The 17,220-nt window shown below is 38.1% G+C and overlaps 1 protein-coding gene across 5 annotated transcripts in view; it reads right to left on the reverse strand.

Annotated features, from left to right (window-relative positions):
• Nucleotides 1-17,220, reverse strand: part of tanc2b (tetratricopeptide repeat, ankyrin repeat and coiled-coil containing 2b) — a 299,572-nt gene that overhangs the window by 147,633 nt on the left and 134,719 nt on the right. For all 5 annotated transcript variants that reach the window (XM_057825716.1, XM_057825713.1, XM_057825714.1 and 2 more), the window contains one exon: nt 9,591-9,785. In XM_057825716.1, coding sequence (XP_057681699.1) covers nt 9,591-9,785 — 195 coding nt within the window. The remainder of the gene's footprint in view (nt 1-9,590; nt 9,786-17,220) is intronic.

The raw sequence follows: 17,220 nt of genomic DNA on the forward strand, positions 1-17,220 counted from the left end.
TTCGGGATGAAAAAGCATGTTTCTTTACCCTTTCAGGGACAGTGGTCACTGGAGATATATTCAAAAGTTATAATTAACTTAACTTATTCACTGCCAGCCCAGGTCACAGAGTATGTGTTGTGGTAGCTAGTAAGCGAGGGAAATTGGTACAGAAAATACCAATTGACGGCTATAGACGTCCAATCCATTTTGATTGGGAGGATGTTCAATCGCCCTTCCCATTGCCGTCAATGGCAGCTAAAGAGTTAAGCTATGTGAGGTCACAAGAGATTTAAAAAACAGAACAAAAATATATAAAATTCCCAGAGAAAAATATACACGGGCCACATTTATTTGCATTTCTTTCCAGGGATGTCCCCGATCCGATCAGGAGATCAGAAATCGGGCCGAACGCTCCATTTTTGAGGGGATCAGATTCGGGTGAAAAGGATTGGGTTTTTAATTGTAATTGTTTATAGTGCAATTTAAATATGTAAGCATATTAACATTTTTAAATTGCACAATAAACAATTCATTTGGTCAAAATATATTCAGAGAGGGTCTTAAATGTATATTAATGTTGTGCAGGTCTTTTTCTTCTGTTCTCCCGTTACATGTGTCGGGGAAGAATGTCTACTATGTAACTAAACAAAAACAGGTTGCAGGAAAATAGTTTATTTATTTTGATGATAATGGAGAAATCAGGGTGGGATTCAATTAAAAGTTTTCTCCGTCCCACTCCCTTTCAGGCATTTTTTTGTTTTGTTTTGTTTTCTCTGTTGTTTCTTGAAAGCAAAGAACTGTATTCGTGAAGATGAATGTAACTGCCTGAAATGAAATGAATGAAAAGATAATAAATAAATACATAAAAAATAATAATAAGGGTATATACCCTACCCACCGACGTCACAAAACCACGCGCTCGCTGTGTGGTTCCGCCCACTTGTCCGTCATTTTGTCTCTGTATTAGCATTGTTTTCAATTGATCGAGGAATTTAAAAGGCATTTCATGGAAGACCCGGTGCTTTCTGATGCCGTAAACTCACTGGATGTGTTGCATAAAAGGCGTTATGTGGAAAAGCTTCGTTCTATACCGTCGCCAGATCCATATTTGATGCCCAAATCGATGTTTTTCGACCCACTGTCTTCGCCCTGTCTGCCTGACATCTGCTACGCTGATATTTACAATTATCTTGTCCACACAAAATCAGCCTATTCTCACGAAAATTTGAAAAACTTCAAGAGCTTGGAGGCTTATAAATACTTCGTTGCTGGTTGGGTGAAACAGGTCCTCGTCCACGAAAATTCGGCAGGAATCTATATTGTGCTTGGAAAGGTGAGTTATGAAATTTTCAATTCAAAATCTTTTGTTATTGCTATCATCCACTATCAAGTCTAATGTATTTCATGTCATTTGTCAATGGAGTTAAGGCTTTTAATGTTTATATGGTTTAGCGATAGCACTCTCACTACATACATACGTGTATGTTGTCGGCGATTAGCCTAGCAATGATCTTAATTGTGGTTATTTGTCAGCCCCGTAGACGAGGCCAGTTTCTTTCACTTGGTACCAGCTAAATATTATTCAAAAAATAACGATGGTGGAAGAAAGGGAAGTCACAAACATCTTGAATTTGAAACTATGTCGTACTACGTCGTATGTTGTCGGCGATTAGCCTCGCAATGATCTTAATTGTGGTTATTTGTCAGCCCCGTAGACGAGGCCAGTTTCTTTCACTTGGTACCAGCTAAATATTATTCAAAAAATAACGATGGTGGAAGAAAGGGAAGTCACAAACATCTTGAATTTGAAACTATGTCGTACTACGTCGTATGTTGTCGGCGATTAGCCTCGCAATGATCTTAATTGTGGTTATTTGTCAGCCCAAAACCCTCTAAGTATATCTTAAATGCATCTTACCGGATATAAAATGACTACTACATAGTCTGTGGTGATTTTTTGGTGCCCAGTTTTCACGTCGAATTGCAGCCGTCCATTTCGCTCTCCTCTTTGGATCCCTCGGAATACGGTAAAACTTCAAGTCTCTCCTTACATCTTCTCTGTTAGTGCAACCGACAGCCACACACGCCTTCACCATTTTGATTATTAATGTTAAGGAGCAGAAAAACACGCCGTAAATAGGAGAAATGTACGTAGCCGTAACAGGTTAACACTATGTTTTGACGGACAAGTGGGCGGTACCATTCAGGAGAGCGGAGTTGTGACGTCACGTGGGTAGGGTCTATAAAGTAAAATAATCCATAAATACAGTGGGGAGAACAAGTATTTGATACACTGCCAATGGGCATTGGCAGTGTATCAAATACTTGTTCTCCCCACTGTACAATGCCATTGCCGAAAGAATCAAAAAAAATGTTTCATAGTCCGCAACGCTGCTGGAAAATGCGGAAGAGGAAGTACTGAAAACAGTACATACAGTGCTGTAAAGTTTGGAACAAAAAAACAAAACAAAACAAAAAAAACATCAGGACTCAGTATCGGCAGATTCTCAAAATCAGGTGACTTGGGTGCAAAAATATGTGATCGAGACATCCCTATTTATTTCTTTACTGTAATATTTTTTCCATATATCATATATCATATCTCCGGTTTTCTGTGGTCAATTGGTGCCAAATAAGGAATAGGACAGAGGTCAAAATCCACGCTTTTGAGTCATGTTTTAAGGGCAGAGCTCTACGTCAAATACTTCATATTTTATGGTGCTTTAAAGACGCTACGTGATTGAACAGGCTGGTGTGGTCATAGAACGGCAAGCTTGTGTCTGATTGCCATAATGGAGTCATGTGATTATTGTTGCGATGTCTCATTGGTGAAATTGATAGAGCTACTCTTAGCATCGCTAGCAAAAACTAAATAAACAAATCTAATATCAAGTATAAAGAGGAATAATGTAACAACTCTTGTGTGTGTAGCCAAAGTAGCGGAGTAAGAGTAGCATATTTTCTTCACAAATCTACTCAAGTAAAAGTAAAAAGTAAGGCTTAGTAAAACTACTCTTAGAATTAAAATTTCCCCAAAACTTACTCAAGTAAATGTAACGGACTACATGTAACGCGTACTACCCACATCTGGATTTATACATATTTTTAAATAATATCTATAAATTTCCGTCTTTTAAATTAATTTTATTTAGAATTATTTACGTTGGTACCTCGACATACAATCGCTTCTATATTCTAAATTTAACTCGACGGTACTCCTCCGACTTCCGTTCGCCAGTCTTTATAAGTTAAGGTGACAATTATTATTGAGGTAACATCGCCAAAGAAATCGCCGGCTTCGTCAGGTTTTTAAATCATTTATAGTGGTGCAACAATGAATCGAGTAAATCGATTAGAAAAAAGCTTCAAATCAAATTTTGCTGCCTCGAGTATTCGTTTTATTTGTGGCGTTGAAATGGTTTGTTTTGAAAGTGTTTGCATTTAGTTTTATTGATTTGGATGCATACACTGCCCTCTAGTTGCAACAGTGAATATGACATATCTCATTTAACATGGCTGAATCCAGCTGCTCCCTGTTAAGACCAACATAAGGTATGTTTTTGTTTTAGTTTTTTTTTTTTTTCCATTTTATAGCATTTAAGCTAGCGGCCTTTTGCTGTACATAAAGCCTCATTTATTTATTTATTTTATCCTGTTTGAGGCTAAGCTTTTTATTTATTATTCAATGAAAAACCAATCCTGCATAGTTTGAAGAAACACTCGGGAATTTTATTTTGTATTTGCATTTAATGTTCTTTTGAAAGTGCAATCTTATACCCCTTTCCCACTGGCCAAAAAACCCATGTCAACCCACTAACAATCGGCTTTTGGTGGCAGTGGGAAAAGTTCAGCTACCCGCCTCGACCCGTGTCAATCAACCCGCTAAGCGACCCGCGTTAAAATCACCTCGGCTCTGATGCAGTGTGAAAGCAAAACCCCGGGTCAACAGTCAACACCCTAATCTACATGGTGACGTAGGCTCTTACGTGATGCGTCATAACAACGTGCTAGTCGCCTCCCATTTAACACGCCCCACAACTGTAGATACGTCGATCAAACCAAAATTCACGTCGCCTACGTTGCCTCAACACAAGCAGAGTGTTGATCCTTTGCTGCATTTCGACCATTTTGAGGGCAGTAAAAAGCATGAAAACAGATAACACAAGCGGAAAGGAGGCTTCCATGTTGCTCTGCATTGTTTACTTCCTTGAACTGAATGAATTCGGTCGCACTTTTCGAAGCGCATTTTAGCGTGGTGACGTCACCTTACCCACCTAACCTTACGCACGGCTGAGGAGGGGTGGGGGGGGGGGTAGACGGGTGAAAAGAAAAAAAATGGGAAAGGTGCCAAATGCCAATTGCTAGTGGGTTGTATCGGCTCAGAAAAAACGCACGTTGACCCACTAGTTTCAGTGGGAAAAGGGCATTAGCAAGCCTTTGTTTTACATTTCCTAAAATGTATTCTGCAACACATTAAATGTTCCTAATCCAATTCAAACTAGTTGTTAGATGAATCGACTACTACAATAATCGATAGCTGCAGCCCTAATTATTTATTTCAGAACTTGTGCAACACAACACGCCTACTGTCCGCCGCAAATGACGCCAACAACAAAACATTAAAAGTAAAATCTGTACCGCACCTTTGTCACTCTGTCATGTCAGCCATGCAGTGCGTTCGGGTACAGCATGCAAAACACGTCCCCCACATTAGAATCCGATTTGTTAATTTAAAACAGGAATTATTAATATTATTATTCAGATTTTTATTTATAATGTATTTGTTTTGCTATGTGTAATTGCCACTTGTAATAGTACCAGCAGTATTTATTAAGGATTTAGTGTAGGTTTTCGGGCTTTAATGTATTCTTATGGGAAAATCCTCCTCGACATAACGATAATTTCAACTTACAAACAAGGCCGTGGAACAAATTAACTTCATATGTAGAGGTACCACTGTATAAGCCATAGGGTTCAAAGTAGGAGAAAAAAGTAGTGGGTTATAGTAAAATGGATCATTTAATGAATTCATTTTACACTGCAACCATATGTCAAATGGGGGCCGCAAAATTATTTCCTGTTGGCTGCAAGTTTGATATCCCTGTCCTATATAAATATAACAACAACAAAAAATTATAAAATCATTCTATAAAGAGTTACATTTTCTGAGGTTTTTCGCATTTTAGGGGAATAAAAACCAATACAGTGGGATTAAACAATCGACCCATTTAAAAACAATGTTCAATGTTGAGATACAGCCAAATAGCAAACTACATTAGGATTAAACATTGTTGATGAAAAGCATGCTTCTCCAATTTTGAGAGAGAAAAAAGAGACATTAATTTAATATATATTTTAGACGCATGCCTTGTCATTTCGAGTATCATCTGATTTCGTCTACTCTCGGGCAACCAACCAACCAACAAATTACCACTTTTGAAATATTTTCCAGCATCTTCTAAATATTCTCTAGGTCATAAGATTCCTGAAGTCCTTATTAGGTATCCACAACATGAACGGAATAACAGAGGAAGTAAGGGATGAACTGCGGCCTTTGACGTCAGAGCACACACACGTACGCAAACATTTGGCGCTATCACACTGAGAGGGACGCGGCGCTGAGTTGGTTTAATTAAAGGGTGACAAAGCCAGGAGTGACGGAATGAAATGTGTTTGCGGTGTTGTTGAAAGACATAGAAGGCTCAAGTGAACACCAGTTACTTCAATTCCAATAGAAGGGAGGTGTCCCAGTATTTTCATCTAACGGCACACTTGTAGCCATGCAACTCGGATCCATTTTAAAGCTATGAGTTGAAATTCTGCAGAAACTTCGCCCGTTTGTTTCCAACAAAATTTTTTAAAAGTCACGTGAACAGTTCAGAAGAAATCAAATGCAAAAAATACAAAGTGCTGAAACGCCGGTATGAAAGAAGGCGACAACGCGCCTTTAATTTGACAACTTGACAATAGAGGCACATCTACATGCCACACTTTGATCAAAGATCCCCGAAATTAGATTTCACCTGCCAGGGGACCAGTAAACAAAAACGGGGATGATCTCCCCATATGAATTCTTGATCTATGATGTTGAAAAACATATTTAAAAAAATAAAATAAAATTTAAAAAATGAGGAAACCTATTCATCATGACAACCTTCCTGTTGTGCTGATGGATCAATGTGACCTGCTGCTTTGATATATACACAGTGGGGCAAATAAGTATTTAGTCAACCACTAATTGTGCAAGCTCACCCACTTGAAAATATTAGAGAGGCGTGTAATTGTAGACGTGGGTAAACCTCAACCATGAGAGACAGAATGTGGAAAAAAAAACAGAAAATCACATTGTTTGATTTTTAAAGAATTTATTTGCAAATCATGGTGGAAAATAAGTACTTGGTCAATACCAAAAGTTCATCTCAATATTTTGTTATGTACCCTTTGTTGGCAATAACGGAGGCCAAACATTTTCTGTAACTCTTCACAAGCTTTTCACACACTGTTGCTGATATTTTGGCCCATTCCTCCATGCATATCTCCACTAGAGCAGTGATGTTTTGGGGCTGTCGTTGGGCAACACGGACTTTCAACTCCCTCCACAGATTTTCTATGGGGTTGAGATCTGGAGACTGGCTAGGCCACTCCAGGACCTTGAAATGCTTCTTACGAAGCCACTCCTTTGTTGCCCTGGCTGTGTGTTTGCGATCATTGTCATGCTGAAAGACTTAGCCACGTCTCATCTTCAATGTCCTTGCTGATGGAAGGAGATTTTCACTCAAAATCTCTCGATACATGGCCCCATTCATTCTTTCATTTCTTTACACAGATCAGTCGTCCTGGTCCCTTTGCAGAAAAACAGCCCCAAAGCATGATGTTTCCACCCCCATGCTTCACAGTGGGTATGGTGTTCTTCGGATGCAATTCAGTATTCTATCTCCTCCAAACACGAGATCCTGTGTTTCCACCAAAAAGTTCTATTTTGGTTTCATCTGACCATAACACATTCTCCCAGTCCTCTTCTGGATCATCCAAATGCTCTCTAGCAAACCGCAGACGGGCCTGAACGTGTACTGGCTTCAGCAGGGGGACACGTCTGGCAGTGCAGGATTTGAGTCCCTGGCGGCGCATTGTGTTACTGATAATAGCCTTTGCTACTGTGGTCCCAGCTCTCTGTAGGTCATTCACTAGGTCCCCCCGTGTGGTTCTGGGATTTTTGCTCACCGTTCTTGTTATCATTTTGACGTCACGGGGTGAGATCTTGTATGGAGCCCCAGATTGAGAAAGATTATCAGTGGTCTTGTATGTCTTCCATTTTCTAATAATTGCTCCCACAGTTGATTTCTTTACACCAAGTGTTTTACCTATTGCAGATTTAGTCTTCCCAGCCTGGTGCAGGTCTACAGTTTTGTCTCTGGTGTCCTTCGACAGCTCTTTGGTCTTGGCCATAGTGGAGTTTGGAGTGCGACTGACTGAAGTTGTGGACAGGTGTCTTTTACACCGATAATGAGTTAAAACAGGTGCCATTAATACAGGTAACAAGTGGAGCCTCGTTAGACCTCGTTAGACCTCATTTGAAGAAGTTAGACCTCTTTGACAGCCAGAAATCTTGCTTGTTTGTAGGTGACCAAATACTTATTTTCCACTCTAATTTGGAAATAAATTCTTTAAAAATCAAACAATGTGATTTTCTGTTTTTTTTCTTCTTCTCCACATTCTGTCTCTCATGGTTGAGGTTTACCCATGTTCACAATTACAGGCCTTTCTAATCTTTTCAAGTAAGAGAATTTGCACAATTGGTGGTTGACTAAATACTTATTTGCCCCACTGTATATATATATAAATTAGGGCTGTCAAAATTATCGCGTTAACGGGCGGTAATTAATTTTCTTAATTAATCATGTTAAAATATTTGACGCAATTAACGCACATGCCCTGCTTAAACAGATTAAAATGACAGAACAGGGTCATGTGCACTTGTTACTTGTGTTTTGGCGCTTGGGTGCGACTGATTTTATGACCATGAGAATTGTGTAATTATTGACATCAACAATGGCGACCTACTAGTTTATTTTTCGATTGAAAATTTTCCAAATTTTATTAAAACGAAAACATTAAGAGGGGTTTTAATATAAAATTTCTATAACCTGTACTAACATTTATCTTTTAAGAACTACAAGTCTTTCTATCTATTGATGTTAATGCCATCTTGTTAATTTATTGTTATAATAAACAAATACATATATAAACACAAGAAGCGTGTAACGGTGTTTGTATTGGTCCCATACCATCACGGGACAGTCGGTGCACGCAGTCTAGTGCTGCAACAAGTAATCGGTAACTCTAGTAATTCGATTGGAGAAATGCTTCGAATACAATTTTGCTGCTTGGAGTATTCGTTTGAGTAGAGTGGCATTATAATGGCTTATTTTGAAAGTGTTTGCATTTAGTTTTATTGATTTGGGTGGATACACTGCCCTCTAGTGGCTACACAGTGAATATGACATAACTCATTTAACATGGCTGCTCCCTGTTAAGCCCAACATAACCCAATTATCTTTTTATGCATTCATAATTTAGTTTATCGATAAATTTAGCTGTTTTTGTGGGAACATGTGTTTGAATGATTTGCTAAGAGTATTGTATCCAAAAAAAAAAAAAAAAAAAAATTGCATTTTATAGCATTTAAGATAACGGACTTTTGCTATGCAAGTTAACCGATTATTTTATTTATTTATTTATTTATTTTTAATACTATTTGAGGCTAAACTCAGGTATTTTAATCTATTTTTAAATGACAGTGCAATTCTGCATTGTTTGAAGAAACACTCGGGAATTTTGTGTTCGCATTTAATGCTCTTTTGAAAGCGCAATCGTAGCAAGCTTTTGTTTCACATCTCCTAATATTTTATTCTGCAACACAGTAAATGTTCCTAATCAGATTACTCAATTATTCAAACTAACAAATTGATAGATTAATCGACTACTAAAATAATATAAACATCTGTGAACAGAACTGGAGTATCATATGCAATCAACACGCACATGTGCCATGTGCACGCAGCACACACAAACACACGCACGCACAAATGTCTGCACGCACGCTCGCGGCGATAAATCCCAGCCGGGAAAATTACCGCTCTAATTTTTATTTACTGTGCGAGGATTTGACTTTTTGCATATCGTGCCAGGCTTGTATATATGAGGACTAATTTGACCTACAACATAACATGTAGGTTATACTAACAGGGAATAGAAGTGGCAACATTTTTTGCAGATTGCTTTGATTGACAGTTGCTTTAAACTAAAAAATTCTAAAATTTTAAAAGAACAGTCATGAATTGAAAAAAAATCTAAAAAATTCTAAAATTTTAAAAGAACAGTCATGAATTGAAAAAAACCCACAGAATAACAGGAGGGATAAATCATGGAGGAGAAGACATGAAACATTAGGTTTCCATATAAGCTTCCATGATCTGGTGCACCCTAGTGGCTGCCTACGAAATCCCACCTCCTCAACCAATTCCATAGCAAGCACACAGCAACTCCCGAATCTTTTTCATTCCAAAGATGGAAAAAAATTTGTGCTGAGTCATGAGTCGCCCGCTCACCTGTGAGCTTCTTGACGGCCTGCAGTCGAGCACCGAGCGCCTGGTGGCCGAGCAGTGGCGACGAGGGCAACGAGCGGGACACGCCCTCCATGATGCGAATGTGTTGGACGCCCTCAGCCATGGAGAGCGGCGGAGGCGGCGGCAAGGCGGAGAAGTAGTCCGCCTCGAAGGCGCAATCGCCGTCTAAGCTGCCACCTGTAGAACGGGAAAGGCACATAAGGCATGAATCTACATTTGATGTTTACGTTTGAAGAAAATGCTTTTTGAGAGGATACTTTGTTGCTTTGACGGATCATGTTCTGACACAAGAAATCTAAAACCATAAGAAGTAGGGGTGTAACGGTACACAAAAATCTCGGTTCGGTACGTACCTCGGTTTTGAGGTCACGGTTCGGTTCATTTTCGGTACAGTAAGAAAACAAAATGCAAAATATAAATGTGCTAGTTGTTTATTACACACCTTTGTGCTTTCAACAATAGGAACATCAGCCTATACAAAGCTAGAATTCTGCTCAAAAAGTAGCGGGTATTTAAAGATAATCCAACAACAATTTGCCTTTCAGACCCCGCGTATTGGTCAGCTTTCTTTCTGAAAGAAAGAAGAAAAAAGAAGTCCTGTGCTAAAGAGAAAAGCAATCCTAATGACAAAGATTTTATCATGTATTTTACAAATGAAATGGCTCAATGAATCATTTTTTTCTTATGAATGGTTTTCAAAAGCTTTATTGGTGGATTTTCTCAAGGTAAAGCGCCACACAGAAATTAATAAATTTAATTGTGTAAGCAGGATGTGTGTATAATTCTTATTATTTAATTACAGGTGTTTTGCTCATTTCAATGTATTTTATTTAAATGGGCTATTATTTATTTTATCATGTGTTGATATTTTACAAATGTGATGTAGTATTCATTTATATTGTATATTTTATGTTGTATAACTTTAGTTCCTATGTGAATATTAGTTCCCACTTGTTTTGTTGTGGTAGGACGGTTTTGTATTGAACACGGGGCCGTGTTGGTTATTATTATAGCAGAGAAGACAGCAGTAAATCAACAAAGACAAGTCAACTGTGCCCCGATCTACCACTCAAGAGATCTGATGGACTCAAAAAGTAGGTTACGATTGCATATTAGTTTGAAAATCGACCGGATCCACGGTATATTTACACGAGTGACTTCTGGTCTGCCCGATCCTAGCTACCAGTAGTAGTACTGACGCAGGAGGGTCGCGTCTCGCGTCAAATAATAAACTCTGCCGTTCTTTTCGCGTGCGTCGTGTTGAGCCGCTTCTGGGACGCGTCTAACACGCGGCCGCACTGCAACTGGTGTGCATTGGCTGATTGACTTTAACGCCCACGTTTCACTGCGTTCTCGCGGCGGCCACGTTGTTGCGCCGTTGACGTCTCTGGGTTATACTGTCCTACCGTGTTGGTCCTCATTATAGTAGAGAAGACGCAGTAACTATAATCTACACAAAGAAACTGTAACCCGATCGACTCAAAGCCTCGAAAAGTAGGGTTACATTCCGTCAGAAACTCTTCCGGTACGCCACCGTTCCGAACCGGGCACTACGTACCGAAACGGTTCAATACAAACGCATGTACTGTTACATCCTTAATAAGAAGACATGAAAAATGCTGTACATCCAAGCAAAAGGCATCACGCAATCATATCACTCAAGGCATTCTCTTATTCAACCTGCAGTGGAATGACATGCGAAATGGTCACCAGGAACTAGGGGTGTGACAAAATATCGAAATGGTGATATATCGTGATACTTTGTATCCCAAAAGGGAATCGATATGCTCCTATAAGAATCAAGTTATCATTGTAAAAAGGTGACAATGTCTATTTAAAAAAATAATAATAATAAAAAAAAGGAACCTACAAGTTGCTACCAAAATCTTCCACCATAATACTGTCTCGGTTAACTCTAAGGCTGCCTTGACGGTAGTGCTGCAACAATTAATCGATTAACTCGAGTATTCGATTAGGATAAAAGATTCGAATAAAATTTTGCTGCTTCGAGTATTCGTTTAACTAAAGTAGCGTTGTAATGGTTTATTTTGAAAGTGTTTGCATTTAATTTTAAAGATTTCAGTGAATACACTGCCCTCTAGTCTGCCTCATTTCACATGGCTGAATCCAGCTGCTCCATGTTAAGACCAACATAAGCCAAGTTTTTGTTTGAGCTAATGTTTTTTTTAATGCATTCGTAATTTAGTTTATAGGTATATTTCGCCGTCTATTTTATTTTATTTTTTGTGGGAATGTTTCTGAACCATTTGTTAAGCGCATTGTCAAAAAAAAAAAAGCTAGCGTATTATAGCAGTTAAGCTGGCGGATTTTTGCTATGTAAATTAGCCAATTATTTTGTTGTACATACAGTGCCTTGCAAAAGTATTCGGCCCCTTGAATCTTGCAACCTTTCGCCACATTTCAGACTTCAAACATAAAGATATGAAATTTAATTTTTTTGTCAAGAATCAACAACAAGTGGGACACAATCGTGAAGTGGAACAAAATTTATTGGATAATTTAAACTTTTTTAACAAATAAAAAACTGAAAAGTGGGGGGTGCAATATTATTCGGCCCCTTTACTTTCAGTGCAGCAAACTCACTCCAGAAGTTCAGTGAGGATCTTTGAATGATCCAATGTTGTCCTAAATGACCGATGATGATAACTAGAATCCACCTGTGTGTAATCAAGTCTCCGTATAAATGCACCTGCTCTGTGATAGTCTCAGGGTTCTGTTTAAAGTGCAGAGAGCATTATGAAAACCAAGGAACACACCTGGCAGGTCCGAGATACTGTTGTGGAGAAGTTTAAATCTGGATTTGGATACAAAAAGATTTCCCAAGCTTTAAACATCTGAAGGAGCACTGTGCAAGCCATCATATTGAAATGGAAGGAGCATCAGACCACTGCAAATCTACCAAGACCCGGCCGTCCTTCCAAACTTTCTTCTCAAACATGGAGAAAACTGATCAGAGATGCAGCCAAGAGGCTCATGATCACTCTGGATGAACTGCAGAGATCTACAGCTGAGGTGGGAGAGTCTGTCCATAGGACAACAATCAGTCGTACACTGCACAAATCTGGCCTTTATGGAAGAGTGGCAAGAAGAAAGCCATTTCTCAAAGATATCCATAAAAAGTCTCGTTTAAAGTTTGCCACAAGCCACCTGGGAGACACACCAAACATGTGGAAGAAGGTGCTCTGATCAGATGAAACCAAAACTGAACTTTCGGGCCACAATGCAAAACGATATGTTTGGCGTAAAAGCAACACAGCTCATCACCCTGAACACACCATCCCCACTGTCAAACATGGTGGTGGCAGCATCATGGTTTGGGCCTGCTTTTCTTCAGCAGGGACAGGGAAGATGGTTAAGATTGACGGAAGATGGATGCAGCCAAATACAGGAACATTCTGGAAGAAAACCTGTTGGTATCTGAGACTGGGACAGAGATTTATCTTCCAACAGGACAATGATCCAAAACATAAAGCCAAATCTACAATGGAATGGTTCAAAAATAAACGTATCCAGGTGTTAGAATGGCCAAGTCAAAGTCCAGACCTGAATCCAATCGAGAATCTGTGGAAAGAGCTGAAGACTGCTGTTCACAAACACTCTCCATCCAACCTCACTGAGCTCGAGCTGTTTTGCAAGGAAGAATGGGCAAGAATGTCAGTCTCTCGATGTGCAAAACTGACAGAAACATACCCCAAGCGACTTGCAGCTGTAATTGGAGCAAAAGGTGGCGCTGCAAAGTATTAACGCAAGGGGGCCGAATAATATTGCACGCCCCACTTTTCAGTTTTTATTTGTTAAAAAAGTTTAAATTATCCAATAAATTTTGTTCCACTTCACGATTGTGTCCCACTTGTTGTTGATTCTTGACAAAAAATTAAAATTTTATATCTTTATGTTTGAAACCTGAAATGTGGCGAAAGGTTGCAAGGTTCAAGGGGGCCGAATACTTTTGCAAGGCACTGTGGATCCTTTTTTTTTTTTTCATACCGTTTGAGGCTGAGCTCAGGTATTTTAATTTTTCATGTTCCTTGTCCGATAACTCGATTATTCGGACTAACTAGTTCATCGATTAATCGATTACTAAAATAATCGGTAGCTTCAGCCCTACTTGACGGTTCTCGACACCCAATCCATATAGACTGGGAACGTTCGTTCATTCGAAACCAGAGCATTCACAGGCATTTTCTCAGGTTTTCAGGGCATTTACAGGTCACTTGCTGTTCATTTTAGGGCATTTACAGGTCATTTCCCGTTGACTTTGAGTCACTGCCTATTCTTTTGGGTGATTCCTAGGTCACTTCCTGTTTTGTAACACTAAATAAACAGGAAGTGACCCATAAAATACCCCAAAATCAACAGGAAGTAACTGAAAATCAAAAGGTAAATGACCTTAAATGGCCCAAAATTACCTCATTGCCTGGCATTGGCTGCCACTGACGGCCGGATGTTCATTCGCTGCCACCCTCCCACTTCAAATGGATTGGACGTCTACTAGTAATAAACTCATTCCAATTCACAGCAGAAGCTTGTTTTTTGTTTGTTGTTTTTAGAATATCCTACAATGATTGACCAATGTATCGATAATCGTTGTATCGCCATATCATCAGATCATCGTTATCGTGAGCTTTGTATCGCAAACCGTATCGTATCGTGAGGTACCAAGAGGTTCCCACTCCTACCAGGAACCCTGTGTCAAACAAGAACAGTTGGCTCAATTCTCTCACACAGTGCTCTCCATGGACAAATTAGGTTTCATAAACCAGCAATAAACAAAAGACAACCAAAAAAATGGTCTTGTCCTCATCAGTGCCCATAGCCTGCAGAGAGGAAAAGTGGCGAAAGATGGATTTTTCTGATGAATCATGAATAAACTGAATCCAAATTGCCACAAATATTGCGCAAAACCCATTGGAACCCGCATGGAACTAAGATTCATACAGAAAACAATGAAGTTGGAGGAAAATTCATGACTTAAGTTTACATCCTGAAACAGTTCTCATTGCGCAGTACATTCCAATACACAATAGAGAGCAAATACTTCAGCAAGTTGGCGCTTCTTCTTATACTTCAGCTGCCTCATCAAAATTCCTGAAAGCCAAGAAGGTCAAGGTGTTCCTGGATTGGGCAAACAAGTCACCAGACCAGACATGAGCATTATTGAGCGTGTCTGGGTGGTTGAAGGATGAAGGAAGAGGCTTGAAAGATGAAACCAAAGAATTCTGATGAACTCTGGGAGTACTGCAAGGCTGCCTACTCTGCCATTCCACAAGACATTATTAATAAATTATGTGAGTTGATGCTGAAGCGTCTGGATGCAGTTCTCCAAACTCGAGGGAGTAATACAAAATATACACAATAGTAGAGTACAATATTTGTTTTTTAACCAAAGGCATAGAAACCTTATGTTTTAGAGTTATAGATTTAAAAAAGTATCATTTCCAAAGTACTTTATTTTGTATTTATCACTTTAGTCCAGCAAAAATCTGAATTTTCTGTCATGTATAATGATAAAATGAACGATATACAGTAAAACATGTTTAAGCCTTTCATGCACAAATTGTTTTTTTTCCTTCTTTCCAATGGCACTGAAACAGGAGCATTCACAAACAGTCTTCCAGATTTAAATGAATTGGATGTCTGTCTATACCAGTATGGAGATAGATTTGTGTCTTTATTATTCAATCCAAAAAAAAAGTTGCTTCAATCAAATATAAAGTTGCTTCAATCAAAATATATATTTTCAATCGAAGAAAAAGTCACTTCAATCAAAAAAAAATGTGTTTGAATGCAAAAATAAATTTGAAACTCAAAAAAAAAAAAACATTTGAAAACTTTTTCTTTGATTGAATTTTTATTTATTTATTTATGGACCACATTTTGGCTAGGACATTTGTGTCTTTATTATTCAATCAACAACAACAACAAAATATATATATATATTTTCAAAAGAAAAATCACTTCAATCAAAAATTTTAAAAAATTCAATCGGAGAAAAAAAAGGTTTGAATGTGAAAACATTTTTGAGACTCAGAAATTCGCATTTGAACAATTTGGCTTGGACTCCAGCAGAGTCCGATGGCTGGATGGAGCCCTGGTGGCCATTATTCTTGCCTCATACTTTTATGCCATTGACGTAGTCACCTGCCACTCAAACACACCGGAACTAGCGTTGAAGTTGAATCTTCGTGTCAAAATGATTCAATCGAAAAAAAGTGCCTTCAAAACTTTTACCACTTCAAAAAAAAAAAAAAGTGCGTTCAAAACTTTTTCCACTTAAAAAAAAAAAAAAAAAAGTTTAAAACTTTTTGCTCTTTAAAAAACTGACACTTCAATAAAAAATATATATATTTCAAATGAAAAAAATATATTTTCCCCCCCAAAAATTTTTTGCATATGATTTTTTTTCTTTGATTAAAAATAGTTTTTTGATTAAAGCAACTTTTATTGCGATTTAATGATTTAGACACAAATGTCCTACACCTAATATGGCTCAAACACAAAAAGGATTGCTTCAATCAAAGAAAACAGTTTGAATGAAAAATAGTTTTCAAATGCGAATTTCTCAGTCTCAAATATTTTTTCACATTAGAACCTTTTTTTCTACGCTTGAAATTTTTGTGTTTTTGATTGATGTGATTTTTCTTTTGAATATATATATTTTTTTGTTTGAAGCAATTTATTTTTTGATTGAATAATAAAGACACAAATGTCCTAGCCAAAATGTGGTCTAAACGCAAAATTACATGACTTCAATCAAAAATGTTGTTTCAATCAAAAAAAAAAAAAAAAAAAAAAAAAAAAAAAAAAACTTGACTTAAATTTAAAAAAAAATTTCAATCAAAGAAAACTAGGATTCAAATATACTTTTTTGAGTTTTAAATTTATTTTTGCATTCAAACACATTTTTTTTTAATTGAAGCATTTTTTTATTTTTTTTTGATTGAATAATAAAGACACAAATCTACCTCCATATACCAGTGTCGTTTTCATCAAGTATGACGAAGACGAAAATATTTCGGCGACGAACAATTTTTTCATGACGATGACGAGCTAAAAATGTGGTTTGGGAGACTAGAACAGAACAATACAAATGCCAGTTTCTACGAGACAAAAATGCGATATCGTTTCTGTCATATGTTCACAATGTGTGACATTTTCATATTGTATGTACAGTACGTCAGCTTGCATCGTAGCAGTGTTTGGGTCATGTCACTCAGGTGAGATGTGCTGCACCATTCTCTCCTCACTGGAGTTTAGGATGTTCCTCAAGCTAGGCTGTGCTCCATCTTGCTTGTTTGGAAACACGGTAAGATTTGTTTTCTTATCTTGCAATCTTATCGTAGCATTCGCGTTTGTGTTAGCATTAGGGTGACCACCTGTCCAGTTTTTGGACGGACACTCAGCCTTTTCAGTGATGTGTCCGGTATCCGGCACAACCCATTAGCCTGACGCTATTTGTCCGGCTTTTCAAGAAAATGGGCCACGGCTCCGTTTATGTGATGCAACTCAGCCCCATGGTTGTCACAACTGGTCTGTGACTGGCCAAGAGTGGCTTCAGTCAAAAATGTCCCATATCATTGGTTCAATAAAA

Source organism: Corythoichthys intestinalis, chromosome 21 (assembly GCF_030265065.1).
Source record: "Corythoichthys intestinalis isolate RoL2023-P3 chromosome 21, ASM3026506v1, whole genome shotgun sequence".
NCBI lineage: Eukaryota > Metazoa > Chordata > Actinopteri > Syngnathiformes > Syngnathidae > Corythoichthys > Corythoichthys intestinalis.